Raw genomic sequence first — 23,165 nt, 5'->3', positions numbered from 1 at the left:
AATATTAATTTGTTATTTTTGTATATTAGTGCACATACATTTTACGTTTGAAATCTAACGTGGAGGCAAATAATCATATACAACGTACCAGTCCTAGTTCGTTGATGATACAAACAGGAGAGGATATTCGTGGACTTAAATTAATCGCATTTCATCCAATTTCACGTACAGACGTTTCCGTTCACGTAGTGTCGGTACAATCAGAACATTACCGTACTTTAAAAGTGAAATTATGCAGAGAAGACATGCCGGATTCGCCTATACACATATCCAAATTGGATACACAACATTCTAGTAAAATTGGCACGTCATACAATGCAGGTTTCCTCATACATTTTCCACCTTTGCAAGCTGACAATAAGAAATACTTCATACAGTTGGAATCATCCTTATCTCCTAGCTTACATAAGTATAAAACAAATTCTGTTTATTTCGAAGCTAATTCGTCGTTTAAATATGTTAAATTAACGTTCAATGCTGAACGCAAAGTTGATCAAGGAGATATGAATCAAACGTCTATAGTAGCTTTACCATTTATAATGTTAATTACAGTAGCATTTTTAAATCGTGAAAAATTATGGAGCTGGCTAAATACATTGATCGAAAGGTGGTCTAAACCATCACCGATTTCTAGAACACCTGTACAAGCGATTCCTATCGATCCAAGAGCGGATGATATTATTGTTGAACAAATAATGAATATTAATAAGAGGAAAACGAAGTTACGGAAAACATAACATTTAAAGGAAATTTTATTTCATCATTTTACACACGAATGACGTTCCAATTTATGGATCTCATTTTTGTTTCCGTTCGTTTCAACTTATGGATTAAATTATGTACACGGATTGTTTTAGCAATGGTCATCATTGTGAATTTTAATATATCACAGATATTTCGAATACTATTTATGCCATGTTTCTTTAGCGCATTTTTCATCGATTATAAGAGAATCTTTAAAGGCTTAATATATTATAAATATTTGATAATGTACATATATATTATATATATGTGTGTATATGTATATATATATATATATATATATATATATATATATATAAAATTAAGATTCATGTTCTATATAAGTTACATAATATAGAACAATTATATATAAGAAGAAAAGGAAAAAGGATTGTATTAAACTATAAAATGTGTTTGTGATCGTTTGAAGTAAGAAAATTAAATTATATCAAATACAATGATGTTATATTTTACAGGTAAATATATATATATAAATATATATATATATATATGTGACAAAAAAAATTTACTATTTTTAAAGTTCAAAATATGTATATTTAGTAATACTATGATTTTTCTTAATGCTTTACATATATAATTGTATACATGATCCACCTGTGATACGACCCCGCAAGTCTTTTAATCGCCTCTTGTGTAAAATCACGATAATTTGCAGGTTTTCTTTTTTTTTTTGTCTCACTCGTCGAAATTTAAGGAATGAAATATGCCTATAAAAGAAAAAGAAGAGAAAGAGAAGAAAACGTGTCATTGATATAAAATAAGAGATTAAAAATATTATAATTATTGTTTAACATACCAAAGGATTTGTCAAATACAAGCATCTATTAAAATTGTATGCTAATACGCATCTATCAGAACCAGCTGTAAATTACAACATACGTATAAAATTCATTCATATATATATATATATACGTGTGTGTGTATATACATATATATATATATATATATATATATATATATATATATATATATGTATGTATATATACTTACTGACGTCACGACAATTGTCAATCATTTCTTGAGCCAAAGATTTCCATACTTCTGGTATAGACATTAAAATCATTTTGAAATTTAATTTACCATCCTTGGTGAACTGATAAAAGAAGATATAAGAATTTGATCGATCATATCATCGACATATTATCTATCTGATTATTCAATATTAATATTTTAAATAACTTTCTTACCATATTAAACTTTTCTAATACGCATTTGAAGTAACAACCGAGTTTTGCATCTTCAGAAAAGTTTCCAATTTCTGCCTCGTCGATGATGTCTACGATTGAAACGATAAAAAAAAAAAGAAAAAAAAGAAAGAAAGAAAAGAAAGAAGAAAAAAAAATATCTCTCGTTCGAAGCGAACGATCTTTCTCTTTTTTATAACAAAACAATTAATTCACTTTACATTGAAAATTTATTTGGATAACTTACCCTCCGTTAATCCGGTCTCAGCGAGACACTTTTTACGTTGAGGCGCAGTGATTTTTCTCAAATCGAGTTGAGCCTGACGTATGAAATAAAGGATACATATAAATGTCCAGAAATAATATATAAAGATCATTCGTCTACTACAGCTTTACTTTTACCACTATCACCATAGAAATCAAAAAGAGAAAAGAAGAAAAGTCTCACCTCGACGAATGAATTTACAAAGATTGACGCGATCAAGATCAAATATATTCTTTTCATTTTGGATATTAAAGTGTAAAAAGAGAGAGAGAGAGAAATATTAATAGAGACGAACGTAATGGCAAAGAAAAAAATCGAAAACTGACACGAACGATGGAGTTTTATATACGATTTTTATCCAAAAAAGTGGGAGAGTTATTGCATAATGATATAATTAGAATTTTGCAGAAGCGAGATCTTTTTCTTTTTTCTTTTTTTTTTTCTTCAAACTGTTTGATAATCTTCGATTAAAAGTATAGAGCATTTAGGTGCTATTAAGAGGTGCTATTATATATACTCTAGGTATATAATAATCAGGTGTACGAGAGACTCGTCCAAGTGTTATTTCTTTTTTTTTTTTTGTTTTTTTTTTTTTCTTTTCTTTTTCCTTTTTCATTGATATTATCATACTGGTAAATTATCCGTGATAAACGTTTGTTTTTTCCAAATTCGAGATCTGATATCTATGATCATTTTTAATTGTATCTTCGATTATGATGTAATAATGGTTTCTGATCGAAATTGTGTCTGATCAGTACACGTGCTCTACTACTCGCGTTAACTTTCATAGCAGAATATATGTTTCATATTCTTTCATAATAGAATATATGTTTCACATATGTGTATCACATATATACATACACACACATATATATATGTATATGTATATATATAAATATATACGCACGAATTGCTGCTATTACCTCACGTTTATCACTTGATCGTTATAAGAGAATTTTCAATTTATCAACACGTGCCGCCCGTGTTCTACTTTGTATGCGAGTCCAGTTGACAATTGCTGACTACAACACACCGCGATTTGAAGAGACCGGTCTAGGTGACGATTTCTTTATCAAATCGATTATTATTAATGATCATGATCCGGCTCGATCCTCGAGATTGCATGACAGAATAACTCGTTCTTTCTTCTTGATCAAGCCTATCACTTCTTCTTCTTCTTCTTCTATGTATGTATGTATATATGTATATGTATGTATGTATGTATGTATTTATGTATGTATGTATGCATGTATGTATGTATAATGTATACATATTTATATACAAGTAATTCGTTCAACGAATTTCGTATATATGTTTATGTATATGTATATATATATGACATTGATAATATGTTGAAAATTAAAACTTACAAAGAAATGCAATTATTAGAGAGGATTTATTTTTTTTAAAGACATTTTATAAAGTAGTACAATTTACGGTGTATACAGGACAGTTATATGAGAATGTAAAATCACTTGATTGTATAAATCTCAACACATTCGGCGATATCGTTTCTTTAATATTTTCATTTTATATATATATATATATATATATATATATATATATATGTATGTATGTGTGTATATATCTTTGGTCATCATGCACTTCAATTGATGAAAATTCATTAGAATAGATAATAGGTCTGAAAACGTAAGATATTTAATGAAATAATTAAATGAAAGAAAATATTCGAAGATTTGATATATATATATACTTATTTACGATCGTTCGAAAAATTCGCGACTTTTACATCAATTTCGTTTTCTTCCTTTTTTTTTTCCTTTTTTTTTAATTCTTCACCTCAAGAATGAAATTCACACGTTATAAAAGGTAATGTAGATAAAGAGAAGTTACCAACTTTTCAAACGATCCTCCTATTTAATTAATTACGTATTATAATTTAATAAAATACTTACTCTTGGTGATATTTTAGCGTAACACATATTGAATTCGTACGCATATTGACACTTATCACCCTGAGCTAAGAAAGAATACAAAAAACAATTATTATCGATCGACAATATCAACTTTGACGAATTAGAGATCGATTATATGTAATCGAAAGAAAACAAGTACGAACAAATAACTATGAACCTATTAAAAATCATAATATAGAAAATAAAAAGGTTTCAATATTATCAAACTTAATCTCTCGACTACGCATTGAACGATCTCTCGAAAGTACAATAACAAAAAAAAAAAAAATAAATAAATAAAAATAAAGAAGAAAATTCAAAAAATAAGAAAGAAATTTATGTACCCAGGTATTTACCAATCAGCTTGCAATCGCTAATGCCTTTTAAAACTTCTGCTCTATAAGCTGGGATTCTTTGGAAAAAAGTTAGCATACCATTCAAATTTAATTCCCCTTTATCATCGATTAGACCAAATTGTTCCCAAAGGCAATACATGTAACACTGCAATCGACATATAAACAGAATTATCTCGACGCAACTTTGAACAATTCAATTAGTTTCTCTTTCTCTCTCTCTCTCTCTCTCTCTCTCTCTCTCTCTCTCTCTCTCTCTCTCTCATTCTCTCTCTCTCTCATTCTCTCTCTCTCTCTTTCTCTCTTATAATCATGATTCTAAAGTGTAATATTTTCTTTGGACATTCACCTTTAATTCAGGCGTCTCCGGCCACTTATCATTTCTCACCGCTTCGATGTCGGCTGAAAAAATTATAACAATACCAAATAGTAAATCAATAAGTTTACTCACACACACACATATATGTATCTACATGTGTGTGTGTGTGTTTAATTAATTTAAAGAAAATAATTGAAAAGAAAAAATTATTGTATCATACCTGTAGCCACTCCTGTCTGTGTTTGACAAGCATTCACAACGCTAACCGCAGTAGCGATCATTTCGTCGGAAACGAAACTCGGTCGTTTCTAAAGAAATCAAAAGGAACTTCAATTTAAATTTTGTCAAACAACGATGCGATAATACGGTACTATTGAAATTTGTTAAGTAAGAAGAAATTGATAAAAAGAAATGGAAGATAGTCGATGGAAGCATGTAAACAAAAAGAAGTGTACGATCGATTTTAAGAAAAAATAATAAGTCGGACAATTATTGAATTCCAATCATTCAATTATTACTTTATATATATATATATCTATATATACATATATAAATACATTACGATAAAAATATATATTTTCTATTTTTTATCAATCCTACGAAATAGAAAATACATATTTTAATCCTGACCTACCCCGCAATGAACGAGAGTTGTCTCGAAGAGACAAACGAACAAAACGACGATGAGTTTCATCCTTGTTTACGATAATAACGCGTCTCCTTTTATTATTTCCTTTCTATTTTCTTTTCTTTCCCCTTTCTTTTCTTTTTCTCTTTCTATCCTTTTCGAAGGATCGATTTTAAGCTTTAGAGTCGGTCGCGATCGAGGAGAATTTTACAAACTGCGATGGTTACCCGTTCGAATTGATTTCGATTAAAACAAAAGCTGATAACAATGAATACTCTTTTCTCTCTCTCTCTCTTGAAACTACTACTTTTTCACTATATTTCTCTCTATCTCTCTATCTTTCTCTCTCTCTTTTTTTTTCTTTTTTTTTTTTTTCTTAACCCGCCTAAGAACACAACGAACGTGCGTTCTCGTGCGTAATACTGGCTAACGTTTTGTTGGCTGCTGACACGACCGCCAAGCGCGAGGGTGGAACTGATGATAGGCGTGATAAGAGCACATCGGGTGAGCTGAGGTGAGGTGAGGTGAGGTGAGGTGTGGTGAGCTAGTGGTATCCCGGTTCGAAGGCCGAGGGAGGTACCTCCGTAGACGCATAGAGAAAACGCCAGATGGAGGATGCTGCTACGTTCGTGTATAGTATTTGGACCACTTGAAACAAACAAAAAACAAACAAAAGAAGCCCGCACTTTTTTTAAATTTCCCGCTTCAAGGTGGACACTTTGGACATCCTTGGAAACATAAACATCCATTAGGAAGAACTCTATCGATGATTTTAAAAATCGAAAATCGATATTCGATCGTGTTCGTTTCGATTTATCGATCTCCATCCCTCTACCCTTCTCCTTCCTCCATGTTCTTTTTTTTTTTTTTTTTCAATCGAACGAAATAATTGATCGTCGTCTGTTCTGGTTTCTAAAAGAAAAAAGAAAAATTAATCTTTTTGTAATCCTTTTGATAAATTGTCGGATGATATATGCGTATATAGAATAGGTTGTTACTACTTAAGTCCGAATAAAATGGCATGTGACTACTTTTCAGAGCTTGTTGCTTGAACGGCGAACATATATATATATATATATATACATATATATATAGACATAGTTTAACGTCAGTCTATGCATCCATATATAGGTTAGGTATGTGTTAGAAAAACGTTTATAACGATATGAGAAATTATTTTTGTAGGACAGATTCGTAACGCGGTCTCTTTCGATTCTAGGCCAGTTGTGCCTGTGATGCATAGTTACATTTGATCGGCGGATGTTACCAGTTTACGATCCCTAACGTTGATACTCCTCTTATTCGACTAAGCTCGACAGTCGAATAAGTATCTTGTCCCCATTTTCTTCTTTTCTTTTTTCTTTCTTCTTTCTTTTTTCTTTTACTTCCTTCCTTTTTTTTTTTCTTTTCTTTTACACTTACAAAATCTCGAAACTCAATCGCGCAATAGACGAACGAATCGATCTATAATGACCAACGATCTCGATAATTATCGATTTAAATCGAAAAAAAATATAAATTTCTATCCAGATAACATTTTTCACGAGATTATTTATATTAACGATTGTTATGTTATTACTTGAAAAAAAAAAAAATAGCGATACTCTCAATTAAATTAATATTCAACGGACGATTCATTTTGTTCGTTACATTTTAACGTTATTACAAATATGTCAGAAAATTGTTTCTTTTTTTTTTTTTGTTTTGTTTAAGTAATGTAAAGACGATATACTACGAGTCAATAGAATTCCGGCGAAGGTAGACGAGCATAGCCGAGCCAACCTTGAATAACTTCGTGTGTACAGTCGCCAGTGAAATTATTGACCAATTTTTGATATAACCATATTTCGACGATCGGTTTATAGATAGATCGAAGAAAAAAAAAGTATTATCGTATTAGAAATGAATTTTCTTTCTTTTTTTTTTCTTCTTCTTCTTCCTTTCTCATAACATTATCATTCTGATCACGATCGTACTTTACAAACTACTCACATAATCGAACGGCAACATTATCGTCGACTGTACTTTTACCGTCAAACACAGGTACAGTCTCCGACCGAATTACTATTGTCGTTCTCGTTCCAACATCATTTTTCTTTTAGAAATCTTGTCGCTGATATATTATGCAAAAAGGTTCAGTTTAAAGTCCAAAGATAAAGAGAAAAAGGAAAACTAGGAAAAAGAATGATATCGTTCTTTATTGCACGTTCGAAGAAACGTTCGTTTTATCGCGCTCGTGCGATGAAATAAAAGAAAAAAGAGCGAAGAAAAACAATTGGAAAATTTGAAAATAGATCTCGATTGTATGGACAATATATTCTCGTTGGACTGTACGGTCGATGTCGTCGTACAGTCAACCGAACGAACTTTAATTGACAACTTATCGAATAGCACTAGGATTTTTCGGATTCGTAAAAGAGTGAGTGATTAAAGAAGAAAATATTTTTTCTTCGCGTGATCGTGATTTTTTAAAGATATTTATTTCGTTCGTGTAGGAATAATAAAACGCGCGAATGTACAATCTCGTGAAATTCGAACGATCGGAGGTTAGATCGTATCGTGACAAAAGAATCTCCACTGGGACTGTACAACCGAAGTTGTATTGACCGCGGCGTTTTCTCCGTGCGGATGCGTTTCATCGAAAAAATAAAAATAAATAGAGAGAGAGAGAGAGAGAGAGAGAGAGAGAGAGAGAAAAAGCGAAACGTACACACGTATGTACTTTAACCGGCTAAATGTTAAGCATCGAAAGGATTTACTCGTCGTAAGGCTCGTCTTTTTTAGTGCGCGTTAAATGTCGACGAGATTGACGTGAGGTAAAAAAATCATTGTTTTCCTTTTGTTTTATTTTGTTTTGTTTTCTTTTTGTCCTTTCCTTTCTCTCGTTTCATTTTATTTTTCGTGCCTCTAAAAGACGTCAAGGTTTCGTCGAAAGTCGACGGAGAGCACGATGACGAAAACGAAGAAGAAGAAATATTTTTGGAGCAGTCGAATTGCATTAAAGTGACAATGACGTTTCGATTATCTTATTCGGCTTCGAATTTCATGAAAAAACACGACACAGTTTATTATCTCCGTCGTCCTTCTTGGACGAATAAAATTTGTAAAAACTTGATGGTGATGCACAGCCATTTGTCACGTGGTTCTCCTACTTTTATACGTCACTTGTCGCGTAAAATTTGAATTTTTTTTTCTCCTTTACACGATTGTAAATAAGTTAAGATAATAACAATGGGAAAGACAAGAGGTGTACATGAAACCACACCGGAATTAAGAAATCGAATGGTTGGAATGTACGAGGCTGGTTTGGGACTTCGTGAAATTGCAGCTGCAGTTAATTGTTCGGTATATTTTCTTTTAAAATAATATGTAAATGATTATTGTTCCGTTTGTTAATTATAAAACAATGCATGCTTTATTAAAACTGTATGGTGATTTGTTACATTTATCTAGCAACGTACGGTTAAAAGATGGCTCAATCGATTCGATAAAGAAGGTAACGTGGAAACTAGAGAACGTTGTGGTCGTAAAAGAGCTACAACAGCCGAACAAGATGAAGCGATAATCAGGCTTGCAACACAAACACCTTTAACAGCTGCGAAAGCTGTGCTTCCTGCTTTAGGGCTTACCTGTTCTGTTGATACCGTACGAGAGAGATTACATAAAGCAGGAATTCATAGTTGGACTCCATCTAGAAAGTATATGCAAAGGATTCCACTTGGGTTGGTCCCTATATCCTAATATTTGTCAATTCGATTGATTTCTTTATCTTGTTGTATTTTCTCTTTATATAAATTCGTTTTTTTAGTAATGATACGGATGGCGCAGCTATTCAACAAGCGGTTTGGAGACCTACTGGTACTCAATTAGGAAAAAAAAAATCGAATAAAGATTCCACCAAGAATGATAAAGGTACTCCAAAAAAGAAAAACCCTCCGCGCAAAGTAAGAGCCAGAGATATATATGTCGGCGATGGTGCACCCGTAGAAAATTTAAAACAATCTAACGAACAGCAAGAATTTGGATATGCACAACAAAATATTCCCCAAGAACAAACTAACGAAATACAGAATGCTACGCAAACTTTACCCGACAATCAAACAGAATTCAACAATGGATTAACTATGAATCAACAGCCTCAACCTATGTATCAACATCCTAGCATGAATATCGCGCAAAATAATTGGCCTCTTGATCTTGTACAAGGCAGTCATCATTATCCACAAGTACGAATTCTTCATCTGTGTAGTTATTCAAATTTTTATATTATTTTCCAGTATATTTCATTGTTGATAAAACATTTTTTTTATTACTTATACAAGGGTCAACCAACCACAGTTACTCATAAGTCAATGGCACCTCAACATCAACTTCAAGAACTTCATAGTCAAGGAGAGCAACATCATATGCAACAAGTGCAACAACAACAGCAACAACAACAACAACAAATACAACAACAAACTCAGCAAAGATTGCAGGAAGAAACGAGTATTCATCATTCTAAATTTGATTCTCAACAAGCACAAATTCAAGTTGATCATCAAGTCCAGCAACAACAAGAACAAAGTTTACAATCAAAATTATCTAATCCTGTGAATAACACTAATATTGCTTCAGATAGTTCAAATTCATGTAGTTCTCTTGAAAGTAATCAACTATCAAATGCAGATAGTGTGCAAGTTGACGATACACCAAAGGCACAAAGTGAACATTCAGAAAGACAAAAGAAAAAAAAGAAAGGTGGTAAAGCAAAGGGAACACTAGAAACTAGTGTAGAAATTAGAAATCGTATGATTGGTATGTCAGAAGCAGGATTATCTACATTATCTATTGCATTAGCAATTGATAGATCGGTAGGTTCAAGTATACATTTTATATTCATTTCATAAAACTTTGGTATATCTCTCTTAAAGATTTTTTAATAATAATATATATATATATTTTTAAATAGGAACGTACTGTTAAAAGATGGTTAGAACGTTGGCATAAAGAAGGAAATGTACAAACAAAAGAAAGAAAGGGTCGTCGTCGAATTACAACTAAGGAACAAGACGAAGCTATTGTCGCTATGGCTACTCAACATCCATTGACTGCAGCAAAATATGTTGCTCCTGCTTTAGGATTGAAATGTAGCGTAGATACGATTAGGGAACGCCTTCATAAAGCAGGAATACATAGTTGGAAACTTGGGAAAAAACAAGGGTACTTATACACAGCATTAATATTAATAATATTAATGATACTAAAAGCTTTTTTAATATAAGCGATACTTGACAATAAACAAATATTTCGTAATATTTTAGAGAAGGAAATGCAGTTCATACGGTTCATCTTTGGCAGCCTAGTGGTAATCGTCTCAATAAACCAAAAACTTCTGGTGATAAGAAAAAGAAATCAAGCGATAATAAAAAGAGAGATCATTCAACAAATAATATACAAAAGCGAATATCTAGAAAAAAGAAAACTGACACTTCTCCTTTAAAAGTTGTACCACCACCAGCAAATATGGTTCCTGAACAAGCTCCTATGCCTTTCCATAATCCGGCAACAAGTGAGTAAAATTAAACAAAGAGATTAAGTAGATTTTATAATTAATCATCGAATGTATAATTAATCAACGAAATTGTTTCAGTGCCAAATTATGTTGGAAATAGTAACATATTGCAGCCTGTTCATAATATTTCTGCACCTCCACCATCAATTCCTCAACCACAACCACCACCGCCTCCAGGTCCACCTCCAGGACCGCAATCAATGCAACCAATGGGTCCTATTATGCAACAAAGACCCGATTGTAGATTAGCTCCTTCTATAGTTCCACCTGTATCTACTCAAGGTAATTCTGGTGCAGTTTATGCATCATGTTTGGTGGCAAACAATAATCACACAGGTCATATGGAACAACCCGATCCTTTAAATTATGAACCATACATTTGGAGTTTTTAAGAGGTAATATCTTTTACTATAAGTTTATTAAATATTTACAACATCTCTTTATTCTTTTTTTATAGAATACAAATTTAGTTATCTATGTATAATGAATCTTCCGATTAGATCTCACTAATCTTATGTTCATATATATCATTATTTGTTGTGGTTACTGCCTTTTATTTAATAGGAAAAAAAAAAGAAAGAAAAAAAAATTGAGAAACGTAAGACGCTTAAAATAAAAGTTTCAAAGGAACTTACGTAACTTTGCACTTTTTGAAAATTTACGAACTATTTGCATATAACTGTTATGTATTCCATAAATTTTCAACGATAAATAACATCGTTAAAATCAGATGTTACTGTAAATAATTTGTAGTAATGTAAATTTGTACGTGTCATTACAAAAAATGGCATACGTGAGTAGATATAATATAATATACCAAATGCATTGCAAAATCTTTTAAATATTTCTCCTAATAGCGAGTTGTCGTAATTAATTAAATTAAATGATGTATAAATCATTTTTTTATTCTGTATATATAAATATCTATTTAAATGATGTAAGAGGAATATTTATTTTAGGAACTTGTATTGCATAATTAAGGGAAAATAATAAAGTAATTTACTAACTAGTTGTTCCTCCGAGATATTGATCATAATTGTGGTATAGTAAAATAATACATACATTAGTTTTTTTACATCTTAACTATAAATAATAAATAAAGCAATATGATATTTTAAAAATGTTACAAATGGGTAGAAATTTGTATCAAAAATAGAGTACAATCTGGTATATTCCAGTAATGTGTATAAATTTGAGAGTAAAAGTATTAGAGAAAAAGCATTAAAATTTTAATACTGTGTGTGTTCAATATTATTGAAACTCAAATTAAATTATTTTATATCGATTATAGGAAATCTATAATTATTTTTATTTCTTGATAGATATAAATTATGTATTTATCATAAATAAAACAGTATTCTTAAAGAACGTCCATATGTAATACTGATATACAAGTTAATATATGTAATTGTGTAAAAGAGAAATAAGTATTTGCATGTTCATATTACATTATATCAAATCCAGTGTTTCTTGCATTTGACTAGGATCTTAAAAAAAAAAATGTACAGTAGTATACTGTATAAGTATGCAAGAATGGTAATGTGTGCTCAAGTATCACATACAATCTGACAAATAAATATATCATATTGTATTTTGTTACATGCATAGTAGTTTTGAGAATGCATACAAAAATTGCATAATTTACCACTACTATAAAATTAATAAAAAAACTCTGTATATCTCATCTAATTACAGTTTATATTTTTTCACAGGTTACCTACATGAATAAAGTATATCTCATATTCCAAATTATAATACAGTTAAAGTATAATATTACGGTGTTCCTACAGAGTTTTGAGAGAGAGAAAAAAAAAGAAATACTTTCAATTTTCAACTTATTACGAAACTTCCCATATTCCTGTAATATTTTTTATCACCTTTTCTGGATCATTTTTATGAAACATAAAAAATCCTTGGATTTGAGCAGGACTAACATTTTTCTTTTGAGCCATCACTTCGTTTGCAAATTGTTTTGCCATATCTCTTGTTACATTTTCAGGAGACTTATAAAATCTTAAGAACATTTGTTCAACTTGAGTACTACTGCACCAACCTAGTGATATATTTTATATTAATATCTTTTATTGAGTTTAATATTTATGTATCAATATACATTCATCTTTGAATACATACCAATATATTCTTTCATGTCAACTCTACCAGGTCTCACGAGAGCAGGATCTAAACGTTCTAGATAGTTGGTTGTCATAAATAAAATTCTTGCTTCTGTAGATGCCACACCATCCAAACAATTTAGTAAACCACTAAACGTGACTCTGTTTAAACCATCATATGCAGCTTTAACTGTAATTACAATAAAAAAATATAATATCATATATTATAGTACATTCAAAGTCATATTAAATTAGTAATAGGACAATAATGTAATAATATCATCAATTTTACCTTCCTTAGATTCTTCTCTACTAACAAATGCAGCATCTATATCTTCAAGAAGAATAATTGTTTGCTGTGGAGCAACTGCTAATAAATGATTTAATCTATCATCCGTTAAGCCACGTTCAGATAAATTTAGAACGCATATACCACGTTCTAATTCTCCTGCTAATGCTGTTATAAAAGATGATTTTCCACAACCTGGTGGACCATATAATAAATATCCTCTCCTATAAGGTATTCCTATATAAAAAAAAGAGTATACAAATTGATGAATTTTTTTCTTTAAGAAAGAATATAAAATTCTTACCTCTATCGCTATACCATGAAGGAGTATCAATAAAATCTTTACAATCGTTTAGAATTCGTTCGGATACTCCAGCATCTAAAACTACAGATTTTAATGGTCTTTTCTTTTTAGGATGCCCGAATTGTCTCCATTCGCTGCCCATTGCTACATACATTATAGTTTTTCCTTCGTGCTCCTTTAAAGCCATTTGTCTAGCTATGAAAAAGAAATTTATACTAAATCCTTATTACTTTAAAGATTTAATAATTATATGTAGGAATTCAACCTTCTTCAAGAATATTAAAGTATAAGCTTTTGTCTCTTCCAAAGGCTGTAAGCTGTACCGTTTCCCATGGAACACCCATGTGCAAATCTAATGTTTGTTGCTCTCTTGTCCTTTCAACTCTTATCCAATTACCTTGATAACTGTGAGTTAATAATTATTTATTAATACATTTCATGATTAATTATTAATGAAAATAATGAGTTATTACAAATGTAATTACTTACTTAAAAAAGTGTGTTCCAATACTAGGTATAAATTCATATTTGGTTTTTATTTGACCCGTTTCTTTTTGTTCGAAACTTGTCTCCACAGACAAATGTTGCGTCTTTCTAGCACCTTTATGTGTGATCCATTGCAAAAGCCATTGATAACTTTTGTCTCGACATGGAACTTCCAAAGTAATCATATAATGTCGCCTTTATCATATAAGATTACTTAAGTATCGTATAAAAAAAAAGATAATATATACAAATTAATTTGCATTAAAATATTACCTAAAGAATATCATGCCTGCTTGCATTCCTTTTCTCAATATAGCAGCACCAGCTCCTACGCCAAAAAGACCAAATCCCGCACCAAAGTAAGGATTCTCTGATAGAGTATGTATATAATCGACAATCGTCATTTTTATATAATTATTCGTAAGATCTTAATCAAAAACACTAATTACATATTACTTGTTTTATAATATTGAAAAATAATTTTATTATAGGTTATGTACATTGCACATTGATTATTGTTTCAAAAATGACATGTTCTTTTAATACAACAATGATAAAAATTCTTCCAATTGTTGCTTGATAAAAACATTCACGAATTTATTCAAATATAATTCATTGTATAATAATTGAAAAGCTCCAGCTTTATATATTAGTTCGATAAAACACGTGAAATGAAATGTACATGATACTACGGTGCAATTCGTCAATGATACTGTTTTATAACGAACGTAATATTTTCGATACAAAACGAAACTTGTCAATGATTTAATATGTCTACGGAGAAATTCGTCAACGATTTAGTATGTCTACGAAATAATTCATCAAAGATTTAGTGCGTCTATGATATAATTCGTCAATGATAGAAAACATTGACGAACTATTCCGTAAACACGCCAAGATCATTGACGAATTATTCCGTAGAATCATTTGGTTTTTACTAATTATTAAATTGTTAATTACGATTGATAATTAAATATTTTTATTGTACTAATTAGTCATTATTGTATTAAATATTATTATTTAATAATGATGCATACATTGTACGAACGTGTATATATGTATTTTACATATATGTCCGTATAACTTTTGTAGGATCTCTGTGTATTCTGAAGTGACACGTGCAATACGTGGATTGGTTATTATCATAAATGTGTTCTCGATAATTAAGACGATTTTTAATCAACTTTTAACGGTACGTAACGTATTACAAAATTATTTATATTGTAATATCTCGGAAATGGTTATTCTCGTGATATATATTTAAGTGCGTTGTGTACTTTGTCGGTGTCAGTTTTTAAACAAGAAATTTTCATTTATTTTGTAATTTATGTGATTTTCGTTAAAATATTTCCTTTCCTTTTGAAATATAATATTTCCATAAAGAAAGTTGAGAGGTTATACAATTATTGGTTATCTATTTATTAATATCAGTGTTTTTCGTAAAGCTCTTAACCTATACATCGTTTGATGTGTTTTTAACGTACGAATTTCTTTATAATTATTTAAATAATTGTTACAGTAATATTGAAGTATACGTATAAGTGGTATTATTATTATTATGTATGTTTTAGATGTGGATATTAGTATTTTTTTATTCATTACTTTTATGCTCAAGAGGATTAAAAGCCGATAAAAAGATTAACAAATATGTAACAACGTTGATTGATGCAAAATGGAAGGAAACTCCATTAGTTCTCGAAGCAGCTGAATATCTTAGCGATGAAAATCCTAATTATTTTTGGAAATTTATAGAAGCATATTCTGATAATGTTCAGTCTGTAAAAAATGGTAATTGATTTGAATAGAATTAATTTGCGTTACAATTAATCATATTATTCTAATATAGGATATATTTTTTAGGTACGGAAAAAGATTATTACGAATTAATTTTAAAGTTAGCTGGAAAGTATTTATCTCCGGCAGAAATTGCAGTTCTTAAATTAGGATTGTCCTTGCGTATTTATTCTACTCGCGTTGAAATGTTTTCGCAAATGGCAGAAAACAAAAATGTTTCTACTTTAGAATGTTATAATGTAGTAGATATTGGTGGAAAATTTACTTGTTCCATTGAAGAAATAGATCAGTTAATCACAGAGGTAATTAAAACAGTTTTATTTGAGTTCCATTGGCTTTGATCCCTTTGATAATTTTATTTTATGTTTCTCTTCTTATTTTAATATTTTAGGATGAATGGACTAAGAGAGATACCTACAGTATAGATCATTATTATCTGGGATCTCAAAAAACTGATAAAGTTATGATAATGTATGGTCAAATTGGTTCTCCTATGTTCATTGACTTATACATGAAATTGAAAAATATAGCAGATACAAAAGGAATTAATTACATATTACGTTATTATTTAAAGGTAAAACAAAATGTTAATAAAAAAACTTGTAACAAACTTTGTAATATTTTTATCATATGTTTTCTAATTGTAGGATAGACCAGACAGGAAATTACGGTTATCTGGTTATGGCGTAGAATTACAAATGAAATCGACTGAATACAAAGCTACAGATGATTCAGATATTAAAGATAACACTGGAAAGAGATCTGAAACAAGCAATGATGGAATTGAAGAAATAGATGGAATCAACTTTATGACTTTGAAGTATATATTATTTATTGATATATGATAAAATATATATTATATAAATCTAGGATAATATTAATCATATACGTCTTTTAGAACATTGTATCCAGACAAGCATGCTGAACTAGAAGAACTACAAACACATTTGCTTGAAACTAGTCATGAAATTGGAGCATTAAAAGTATGGCAATTTCAGGAATTAAGTCATCAAGCAGCTGAAAGAATAATGAAATCTCCTATGGATGAAGCTCTTAATGTTTTAACAGATATTGCTCAGAATTTTCCAATGCAGGTAAGATTTAATATTTTATTCGCGACAATTGCCTTTGATATTATGTATCTCATGCAATGTATGTATCTTAGGCCAAATCATTAATAAGAACAAAAGTAAACAATGAAATGAAAAAGGAGATGAAGCTCAATCAAGAATTATTTTCTGGAAGTTTGAGTATACAGCCAACCGATACTGCACTTTTTATCAATGGTTTATTCTTTGATTTAGAAGCTATGGATGTCCTTACGCTTTTAGAGGCTTTGAGAGGCGAATTACGAGTAATGGAGGCACTTCATAAAATTGGTAAAATACGTATACACAGATGATCTAACATTTTGTATATGATTTTATAAATTTACTGAGCAATTATATTTTCTTTTTTTTTTATAGGATTTAGCAGTAAAAAAATGGGAAAACTTTTAGCTCTTGATTTGTCAAGTAATGCAGATAATCAAGAATTTGCAATGGACATTAGAGACTCTGCTATAATTTGGATAAACGATATTGAAAATGATTCTCGTTACAGCAGATGGTCACGTGCCTTAACTGAATTATTAAGACCAACATTTCCAGGAATGCTCCGAAATATAAGACGAAATTTATATAATTTGGTGAGTGATTTTAGTCTTGTAATTAAGAAATTTGTAATCTAACAAATAACGAATTATTTTATTTTCAGGTATTAATCATCGATCCTTTGAACGAAGATTCAATGGCCTCAGTTTCATTAGCATTGTCTTTATATTCGTATGTTGCTCCTTTAAGAGTAGGATTTGTTTTTATAACTAATTATAATACTTTAGTCACTGGCTTATCAGATCCCAGTGTTGCAGTGAATAATGCGTTTCATTACTTTATAGAAAGTAAAGGTGCTAAAGAAGCAATGCAGTTTCTGGTAAAATCTTTTGTAATGAATTTATTCATTGTGATTAGATTTTATCGAGGACGAAGTAACGCGAATGAATTTGTTTCAGTTAGGAATTTATATCGGATCTAATACTATAACTGTGGACGATATAAAACAAGCTATAAGAGCAAGAGATTCTTCTGCCAATATAAATTATATTCTTGGCGAAGAATCAGAATATGACGTTGGTCGTCATTTGGCTAGCGATTTTGTAAAACGATCTGGTTTCAAGAAATTCCCACAAGCATTACTCAATGGTGTACCATTATCATCTGCTCGTTTAAACGCTGAATCATTTGAAGAAACGGTATTAGCTACAATCGTGTCACAAACACCTGCTCTACAGAAAGCAGTTTATCGTGGTGAAGTTACTGAAGGAGATGATGTCGTTGACTTCATAATGAATCAACCAAATGTTATGCCACGGTAACATAACATAATTAAGATTTTCTTTGGCATTAAATAAAACTATATTCTATATTTTTACAGATTAAATGAACGCATCTTGAAAGTAGATAAACATGCATGGTTGAATTTAATTGGAACAATTCCTGAAGATAAGGATTTTACTAAATGGAGCCCGCAAGATGCATCATCTTGGCTCATGAAAAATATGAAATATTTATTTATATCTCGTCGCAGTAGTTTGCATCATTTATATTCATTCTGGATTGTAACAGATTTAAGATTAGAGTCATCCAGGAAAATACTAGGGGAAGCTCTTGTCTATATAGTATGTAAATACTTTACAATAATTCATCTGATATTCATGATGAAATTTATTCAAAATAATAAATATCATATCTAATTAAATTGTATCTTTTATAGGAATCAAACGCAGATGCAAGAATCAGTTTAATCATTAATCCAGCAGATGATATAAATCTTGAACACGATTTAAACAGAGTTGCTCTTGCTGCTTTAAATTCATTGCCTATAGACAAGGCTTTAAATATAATGCACAAGATTGTCAAAAATGTTCCATTTACAGAGGTTGGTCTTGTTATTCTTTATTTTATAAAAAATAATATATGTTTAAATATATATATATATTTTTTTTAATAAAGATATACATATCATTGATAAATGAACTTCGTAATATTGCAGTACGAATCGATTGAAGAACATTTGAAAGATCAAGACGAATTATTAGCATTCCATGCACATTATGCTAAACAAGTTTTAGGATTAGAAAAAGGAGCCACGACTGTCTTATGTAATGGACGGATAATTGGCCCGTTAGACAATAACGAAGAATTTACTAATGATGATTTTTCACTTTTGGAACGATTTAGTCACAGTACATATGGAGATAAACTATTTAAAAATTTAATTAAATCTCAGTCCGAGGATGATGACGATTATGGTATAAGAATATTGTTAATATCTATAAAAGAAATATTTTTATTATTATTTCATACGGTCATTGAAATAGAAAATTATTTTTACTGTTTTTAAACATAGAAAAAACTGATATTACGGATGACATGATAATGAAAATCACTTCGCTCTTGGTTCCACGACCACAAACACGAAATCGATTTGATGTACCTTTTCATGGAGATGAGCACAGGTAATTGATGATAAATATTTTAATTTCTTCGTTTTTAATTAATTTTTTTCTTAAATAATTACGTACATCTATTCATTTTTCAGCGTTATCAAACTTCCACCTGTTAACCCCGATGAAGTAACGTTCGATTTAATTGCAATTGTCGATCCTGTATCACGAGGTGCTCAAAAATTAGGTCCAATTTTGAAGACATTACAACAGACTTTGAACTGCCACATTAAAGTATTCCTCAATTGTTTAGATAAAAATAGCGATATGCCATTGAAAAGGTATGTTAATTGTATATTACTTTTAATCTTTTATATACTTTTATATACTTACATTTATATGTTTTATTTCAGTTTCTATCGTTTCGTTCTCGATCCCGAACCACAATTTACCGCAGATGGGAAGTTTAATGGTGCTATAGCTAAATTTACTAAACTTCCTACATCATCCTTATTGACACAATATATTCATGCACCAGAAAATTGGCTCGTGGAAGTAGTACGAAGTGTCTACGATTTAGATAATATTAAATTAGACAATGTTGCGATAGGTGTTCATAGGTAATAAATAAATAATATTTATTTCATATTTTATAATATATAAAATTTATTTTAAAATAAATTTTAATATAAAATATACTATAAAGTATACTATAAATATACTATAAAATAATTTATTATTATTATTATTATATTTTAGTGAATTCGAATTAGAACATCTATTATTGGAAGGTCATTGCTTCGAAGCAATAATGGGAAATCCACCAAGAGGCTTACAAATTACATTAGGAACGGAGAAACAACCAGTGATGGTTGATACTATAGTTATGGCAAATTTAGGATATTTCCAGCTTAAAGCTAATCCTGGAGAATGGCATTTACGATTACGACATGGACGTTCAGCAGAGATATATGATATTACTACTGTTGATGGACAGGATGTTATTCAAGATGGCAATAATGTAAAAGTTTTAATAAGTTCCTTAAAAAGCCACGTTCTGAAAGTTAAAGTTTCAAAGAAACCGGACAAAGCTAATATGGATTTACTTTCGGATGATGAAAAGAACTCTGGCTTGTGGAATTCTATTTCTAGGTATGTAGAAATAATGTTTAATGTTATCTCATAAAAATTCACATATCTACTGTTAATTAATATCAATAGGAACACAATGTTATTCTATTATCTTTGAACTTTAATTTTTATTTATTCTCTCCTTTTTTAGCTTTTCGAAATTTTGGTAAGCTCTTCATTACTATGTAGATAAATATAAATTTTAATGTAAAGATATATATATATACATATATATATATATAGATATATAAAAAAAAATATCTTCAACATTCTTTATCATCCCTTTTTATAATAATTCAAAATATAAAGTTTCCTTTTTTTTTTGTCCATACTTTCGTCGACATTTCATTTCTTTTTTTATATTAGGACATTCGCTACAGGAGATGAAAGTGAAGATCAGGATGAAAAATTAAATATATTCTCTCTTGCCTCTGGTCATCTCTATGAAAGATTTTTAAAGATTATGATGTTAAGTATTATCAAACATACGAAGACTCCAGTGAAATTTTGGTTTTTAAAAAATTATTTATCACCTACAGTGAAAGTGAGTAAGATACAAAAACATTTTCTACTAATTTATAGTAGTTTATAATAATTTAAACTATCAATTTTGTTCATTTATCTGATTGATGATATTTCAAATAGGACTTCTTACCACACATGGCAAAAGAGTATGGTTTTGAATATGAATTAGTTCAATATAAATGGCCACGTTGGTTACATCAACAAACTGAGAAACAACGAACAATTTGGGGATATAAAATATTATTCTTGGATGTGTTATTCCCATTGAATGTTAAAAAAATCATATTTGTCGATGCTGATCAAGTACGAATGAAAATTTAATTCTTTTTTTTTCCCAATATGCGATCTAAATTATTTTCTTTTTCTTATGATGAAATTACATTTTCTTCTTTTTTTTTTTCTTTTTAGGTCGTAAGAGCTGATCTGAAAGAATTAGCATCTTTAGATCTTGGCGGTGCACCTTACGCTTACACACCATTTTGTGATAGCAGAAGAGAGATGGATGGTTTTAGATTTTGGAAACAAGGATATTGGAGAAATCATTTGCAAGGCCGTTCTTATCATATTAGCGCTCTTTACGTAGTAGATTTAAAAAGATTTCGTCGTATTGCTGCAGGGGATCGATTAAGAGGACAATATCAAGCTTTAAGTCAGGATCCAAATAGTTTATCCAATTTAGATCAGGTATATGTAAAATATTATATGTATATTATCACTAATTAATTTTATAGGAATATATCTTTTTTTTTTCTTAATAATAAATTATTACTTTAGGATCTTCCTAATAACATGATTCATCAAGTAGCAATAAAAACATTACCACAAGAATGGTTATGGTGTGAAACATGGTGTGACGATTCGTCTAAGAAATATGCCAAGACTATCGATTTGGTTTGTATTCGTGAGATCATCTACGATTGAATCGATGATTATGCAAATGATCTAAGTCATTTGAAAGAATTATTTTTTAAGCATTAAATAAATATATTAAGTTTCTTTTATTTCTCTCTTTGTCATTAATGGAAAAATAATTTTTAAATAATTCAAACCCAAATGCGTTCAAACGTTTCAAAGGGAAAAAAATATATATGAGTTAGATCACTGTCATAATAATAACCGGCTCAATTAATAGCAGTTTATTAATAGAATTTTTAATAATAATTAAATTTCGCATTTCAGTGTAACAATCCAATGACTAAAGAAGCAAAGTTGCAAGCTGCGATGCGTATTTTACCTGAATGGATAGGATATGACGAAGAGATAAAAGCACTGCAACAAAAAATTGAAAATGAAAGTAGGCAAATGGAAAAGGAAGATAACGGTATGTGTAATAACGTAATAAAATAAAAATAATATAGAATCGATATTGTTACTTTATATTTATTTATTTATTTATTTATTTATTTCAGAATCTAATGAAGATCATACGAAGCACGAAGAATTGTGAAGTTAAATTGAAATTAAATAGAGCTAATGATTTAGTTTATAAATTTTTTGATGATTCCAAAAAAAAAAAAGCAAACAAACAAACAAACAAAAAAGAAATAGAACTATTACCCACTTTCTCAATAAGTCTACAATTATCAAAACACAATCGATCGTGCCATTTAAAAAAAAAAAAACAAAAAAAAAAAGAAAAAAGAAAGAAAAAAAAATAATCGTCTTATCTTCTGTGATTAATATTCACCATGATCCACGATGATTCTTTGTCGCAAAGAATGATAATGCGTAATAGATTATCGAAGATGAATTATTTGGCATTATCTTACTTATGTTAATGTGATATAACAAATGATCGAACTTTCCTAAACGACAAAAATATAAGATTTTCGTTTTGCGCGATTAGTGCAAAAGGATGATCAACGATATATGAAACGAAAATGAATTTTCATTTTTCAGTATTGTAGCTAAATATGGACATGAAAAATAGTCCAAGTGTTGTCGGAAGAATATTGTGATTTTTTATTACCTATATATATATATATATATTATAGTCTAAACAATAAACTTGTATCGTTTGTAAAATACGTTTCGTAGGATTTTTTATGATGGGTATG

The 23,165-nt window shown here is 29.8% G+C and overlaps 7 protein-coding genes across 10 annotated transcripts in view; 4 read left to right on the top strand and 3 right to left on the bottom strand.

Annotated features, from left to right (window-relative positions):
* The window catches only part of LOC127070873 (uncharacterized), a 59,809-nt gene extending 55,993 nt beyond the window's left edge, over nt 1-3,816 (top strand). Inside the window, exon 24 of the mRNA XM_051009417.1 lies at nt 30-3,816. Coding sequence (XP_050865374.1) covers nt 30-737 — 708 coding nt within the window. The 3' untranslated portion in view covers nt 738-3,816. The remainder of the gene's footprint in view (nt 1-29) is intronic.
* Nucleotides 1-23,165, top strand: part of LOC127070651 (glypican-6) — a 265,597-nt gene that overhangs the window by 91,466 nt on the left and 150,966 nt on the right. The gene's annotated exons all lie outside the window — the stretch shown is intronic.
* LOC127070679 (general odorant-binding protein 19d) lies at nt 1,376-2,505 on the bottom strand. The gene is made up of 6 exons (XM_051008970.1): nt 2,395-2,505; nt 2,194-2,266; nt 1,950-2,038; nt 1,753-1,855; nt 1,559-1,623; nt 1,376-1,469 (listed from the first exon to the last, which is right to left on the bottom strand). Exons 1-6 carry the CDS (start codon nt 2,449-2,451, stop codon nt 1,452-1,454), a joined length of 405 nt encoding a protein of 134 aa, XP_050864927.1. The 5' UTR covers nt 2,452-2,505; the 3' UTR covers nt 1,376-1,451.
* On the bottom strand, nt 3,734-5,583 carry LOC127070678 (general odorant-binding protein 69a-like). Of its 2 annotated transcripts, none has more exons than XM_051008968.1 (6): nt 5,434-5,583; nt 5,020-5,107; nt 4,830-4,882; nt 4,472-4,628; nt 4,128-4,192; nt 3,734-3,853 (listed from the first exon to the last, which is right to left on the bottom strand). In XM_051008968.1, exons 1-6 carry the CDS (start codon nt 5,491-5,493, stop codon nt 3,836-3,838), a joined length of 441 nt encoding a protein of 146 aa, XP_050864925.1. In that variant the 5' UTR covers nt 5,494-5,583; the 3' UTR covers nt 3,734-3,835. The 2 variants fall into 2 exon arrangements, with proteins under 2 accessions (XP_050864925.1, XP_050864926.1); XM_051008969.1 differs by having other exon boundaries at nt 4,484-4,628.
* On the top strand, nt 7,679-11,990 carry LOC127070647 (transcription factor SPT20 homolog). Its single transcript, XM_051008888.1, has 8 exons — nt 7,679-8,243; nt 8,342-8,772; nt 8,881-9,149; nt 9,236-9,653; nt 9,750-10,280; nt 10,379-10,629; nt 10,731-10,978; nt 11,060-11,990. Exons 2-8 carry the CDS (start codon nt 8,659-8,661, stop codon nt 11,371-11,373), a joined length of 2,145 nt encoding a protein of 714 aa, XP_050864845.1. The 5' UTR covers nt 7,679-8,243; nt 8,342-8,658; the 3' UTR covers nt 11,374-11,990.
* On the bottom strand, nt 12,661-14,893 carry LOC127070659 (mitochondrial chaperone BCS1). Its single transcript, XM_051008931.1, has 7 exons — nt 14,448-14,893; nt 14,178-14,369; nt 13,954-14,093; nt 13,689-13,883; nt 13,388-13,621; nt 13,115-13,285; nt 12,661-13,034 (listed from the first exon to the last, which is right to left on the bottom strand). Exons 1-7 carry the CDS (start codon nt 14,576-14,578, stop codon nt 12,820-12,822), a joined length of 1,278 nt encoding a protein of 425 aa, XP_050864888.1. The 5' UTR covers nt 14,579-14,893; the 3' UTR covers nt 12,661-12,819.
* On the top strand, nt 15,016-23,135 carry LOC127070633 (UDP-glucose:glycoprotein glucosyltransferase). Of its 3 annotated transcripts, XM_051008837.1 has the most exons (25): nt 15,016-15,125; nt 15,267-15,366; nt 15,746-15,962; nt 16,035-16,270; nt 16,360-16,542; nt 16,616-16,788; nt 16,867-17,062; nt 17,134-17,347; nt 17,435-17,655; nt 17,724-17,939; nt 18,019-18,377; nt 18,441-18,684; nt 18,780-18,944; nt 19,059-19,317; nt 19,416-19,524; nt 19,608-19,793; nt 19,866-20,072; nt 20,212-20,604; nt 20,735-20,749; nt 20,950-21,127; nt 21,229-21,411; nt 21,517-21,792; nt 21,883-21,999; nt 22,288-22,429; nt 22,518-23,135. In XM_051008837.1, the coding sequence occupies exons 1-25, from the start codon at nt 15,031-15,033 to the stop codon at nt 22,553-22,555; spliced, it is 4,722 nt and encodes a 1,573-aa protein (XP_050864794.1). In that variant the 5' UTR covers nt 15,016-15,030; the 3' UTR covers nt 22,556-23,135. The 3 variants fall into 3 exon arrangements, with proteins under 3 accessions (XP_050864794.1, XP_050864795.1, XP_050864796.1); XM_051008838.1 differs by lacking the exon at nt 20,735-20,749; XM_051008839.1 differs by lacking the exons at nt 15,016-15,125; nt 15,267-15,366 and adding an exon at nt 15,430-15,654.

Source organism: Vespula vulgaris, chromosome 19 (genome assembly GCF_905475345.1).
Source record: "Vespula vulgaris chromosome 19, iyVesVulg1.1, whole genome shotgun sequence".
NCBI classification, from domain to species: domain Eukaryota; kingdom Metazoa; phylum Arthropoda; class Insecta; order Hymenoptera; family Vespidae; genus Vespula; species Vespula vulgaris.
Note: the sequence above shows the minus strand (reverse complement) of the source record. Positions and strands in the feature narration are given on the sequence as shown.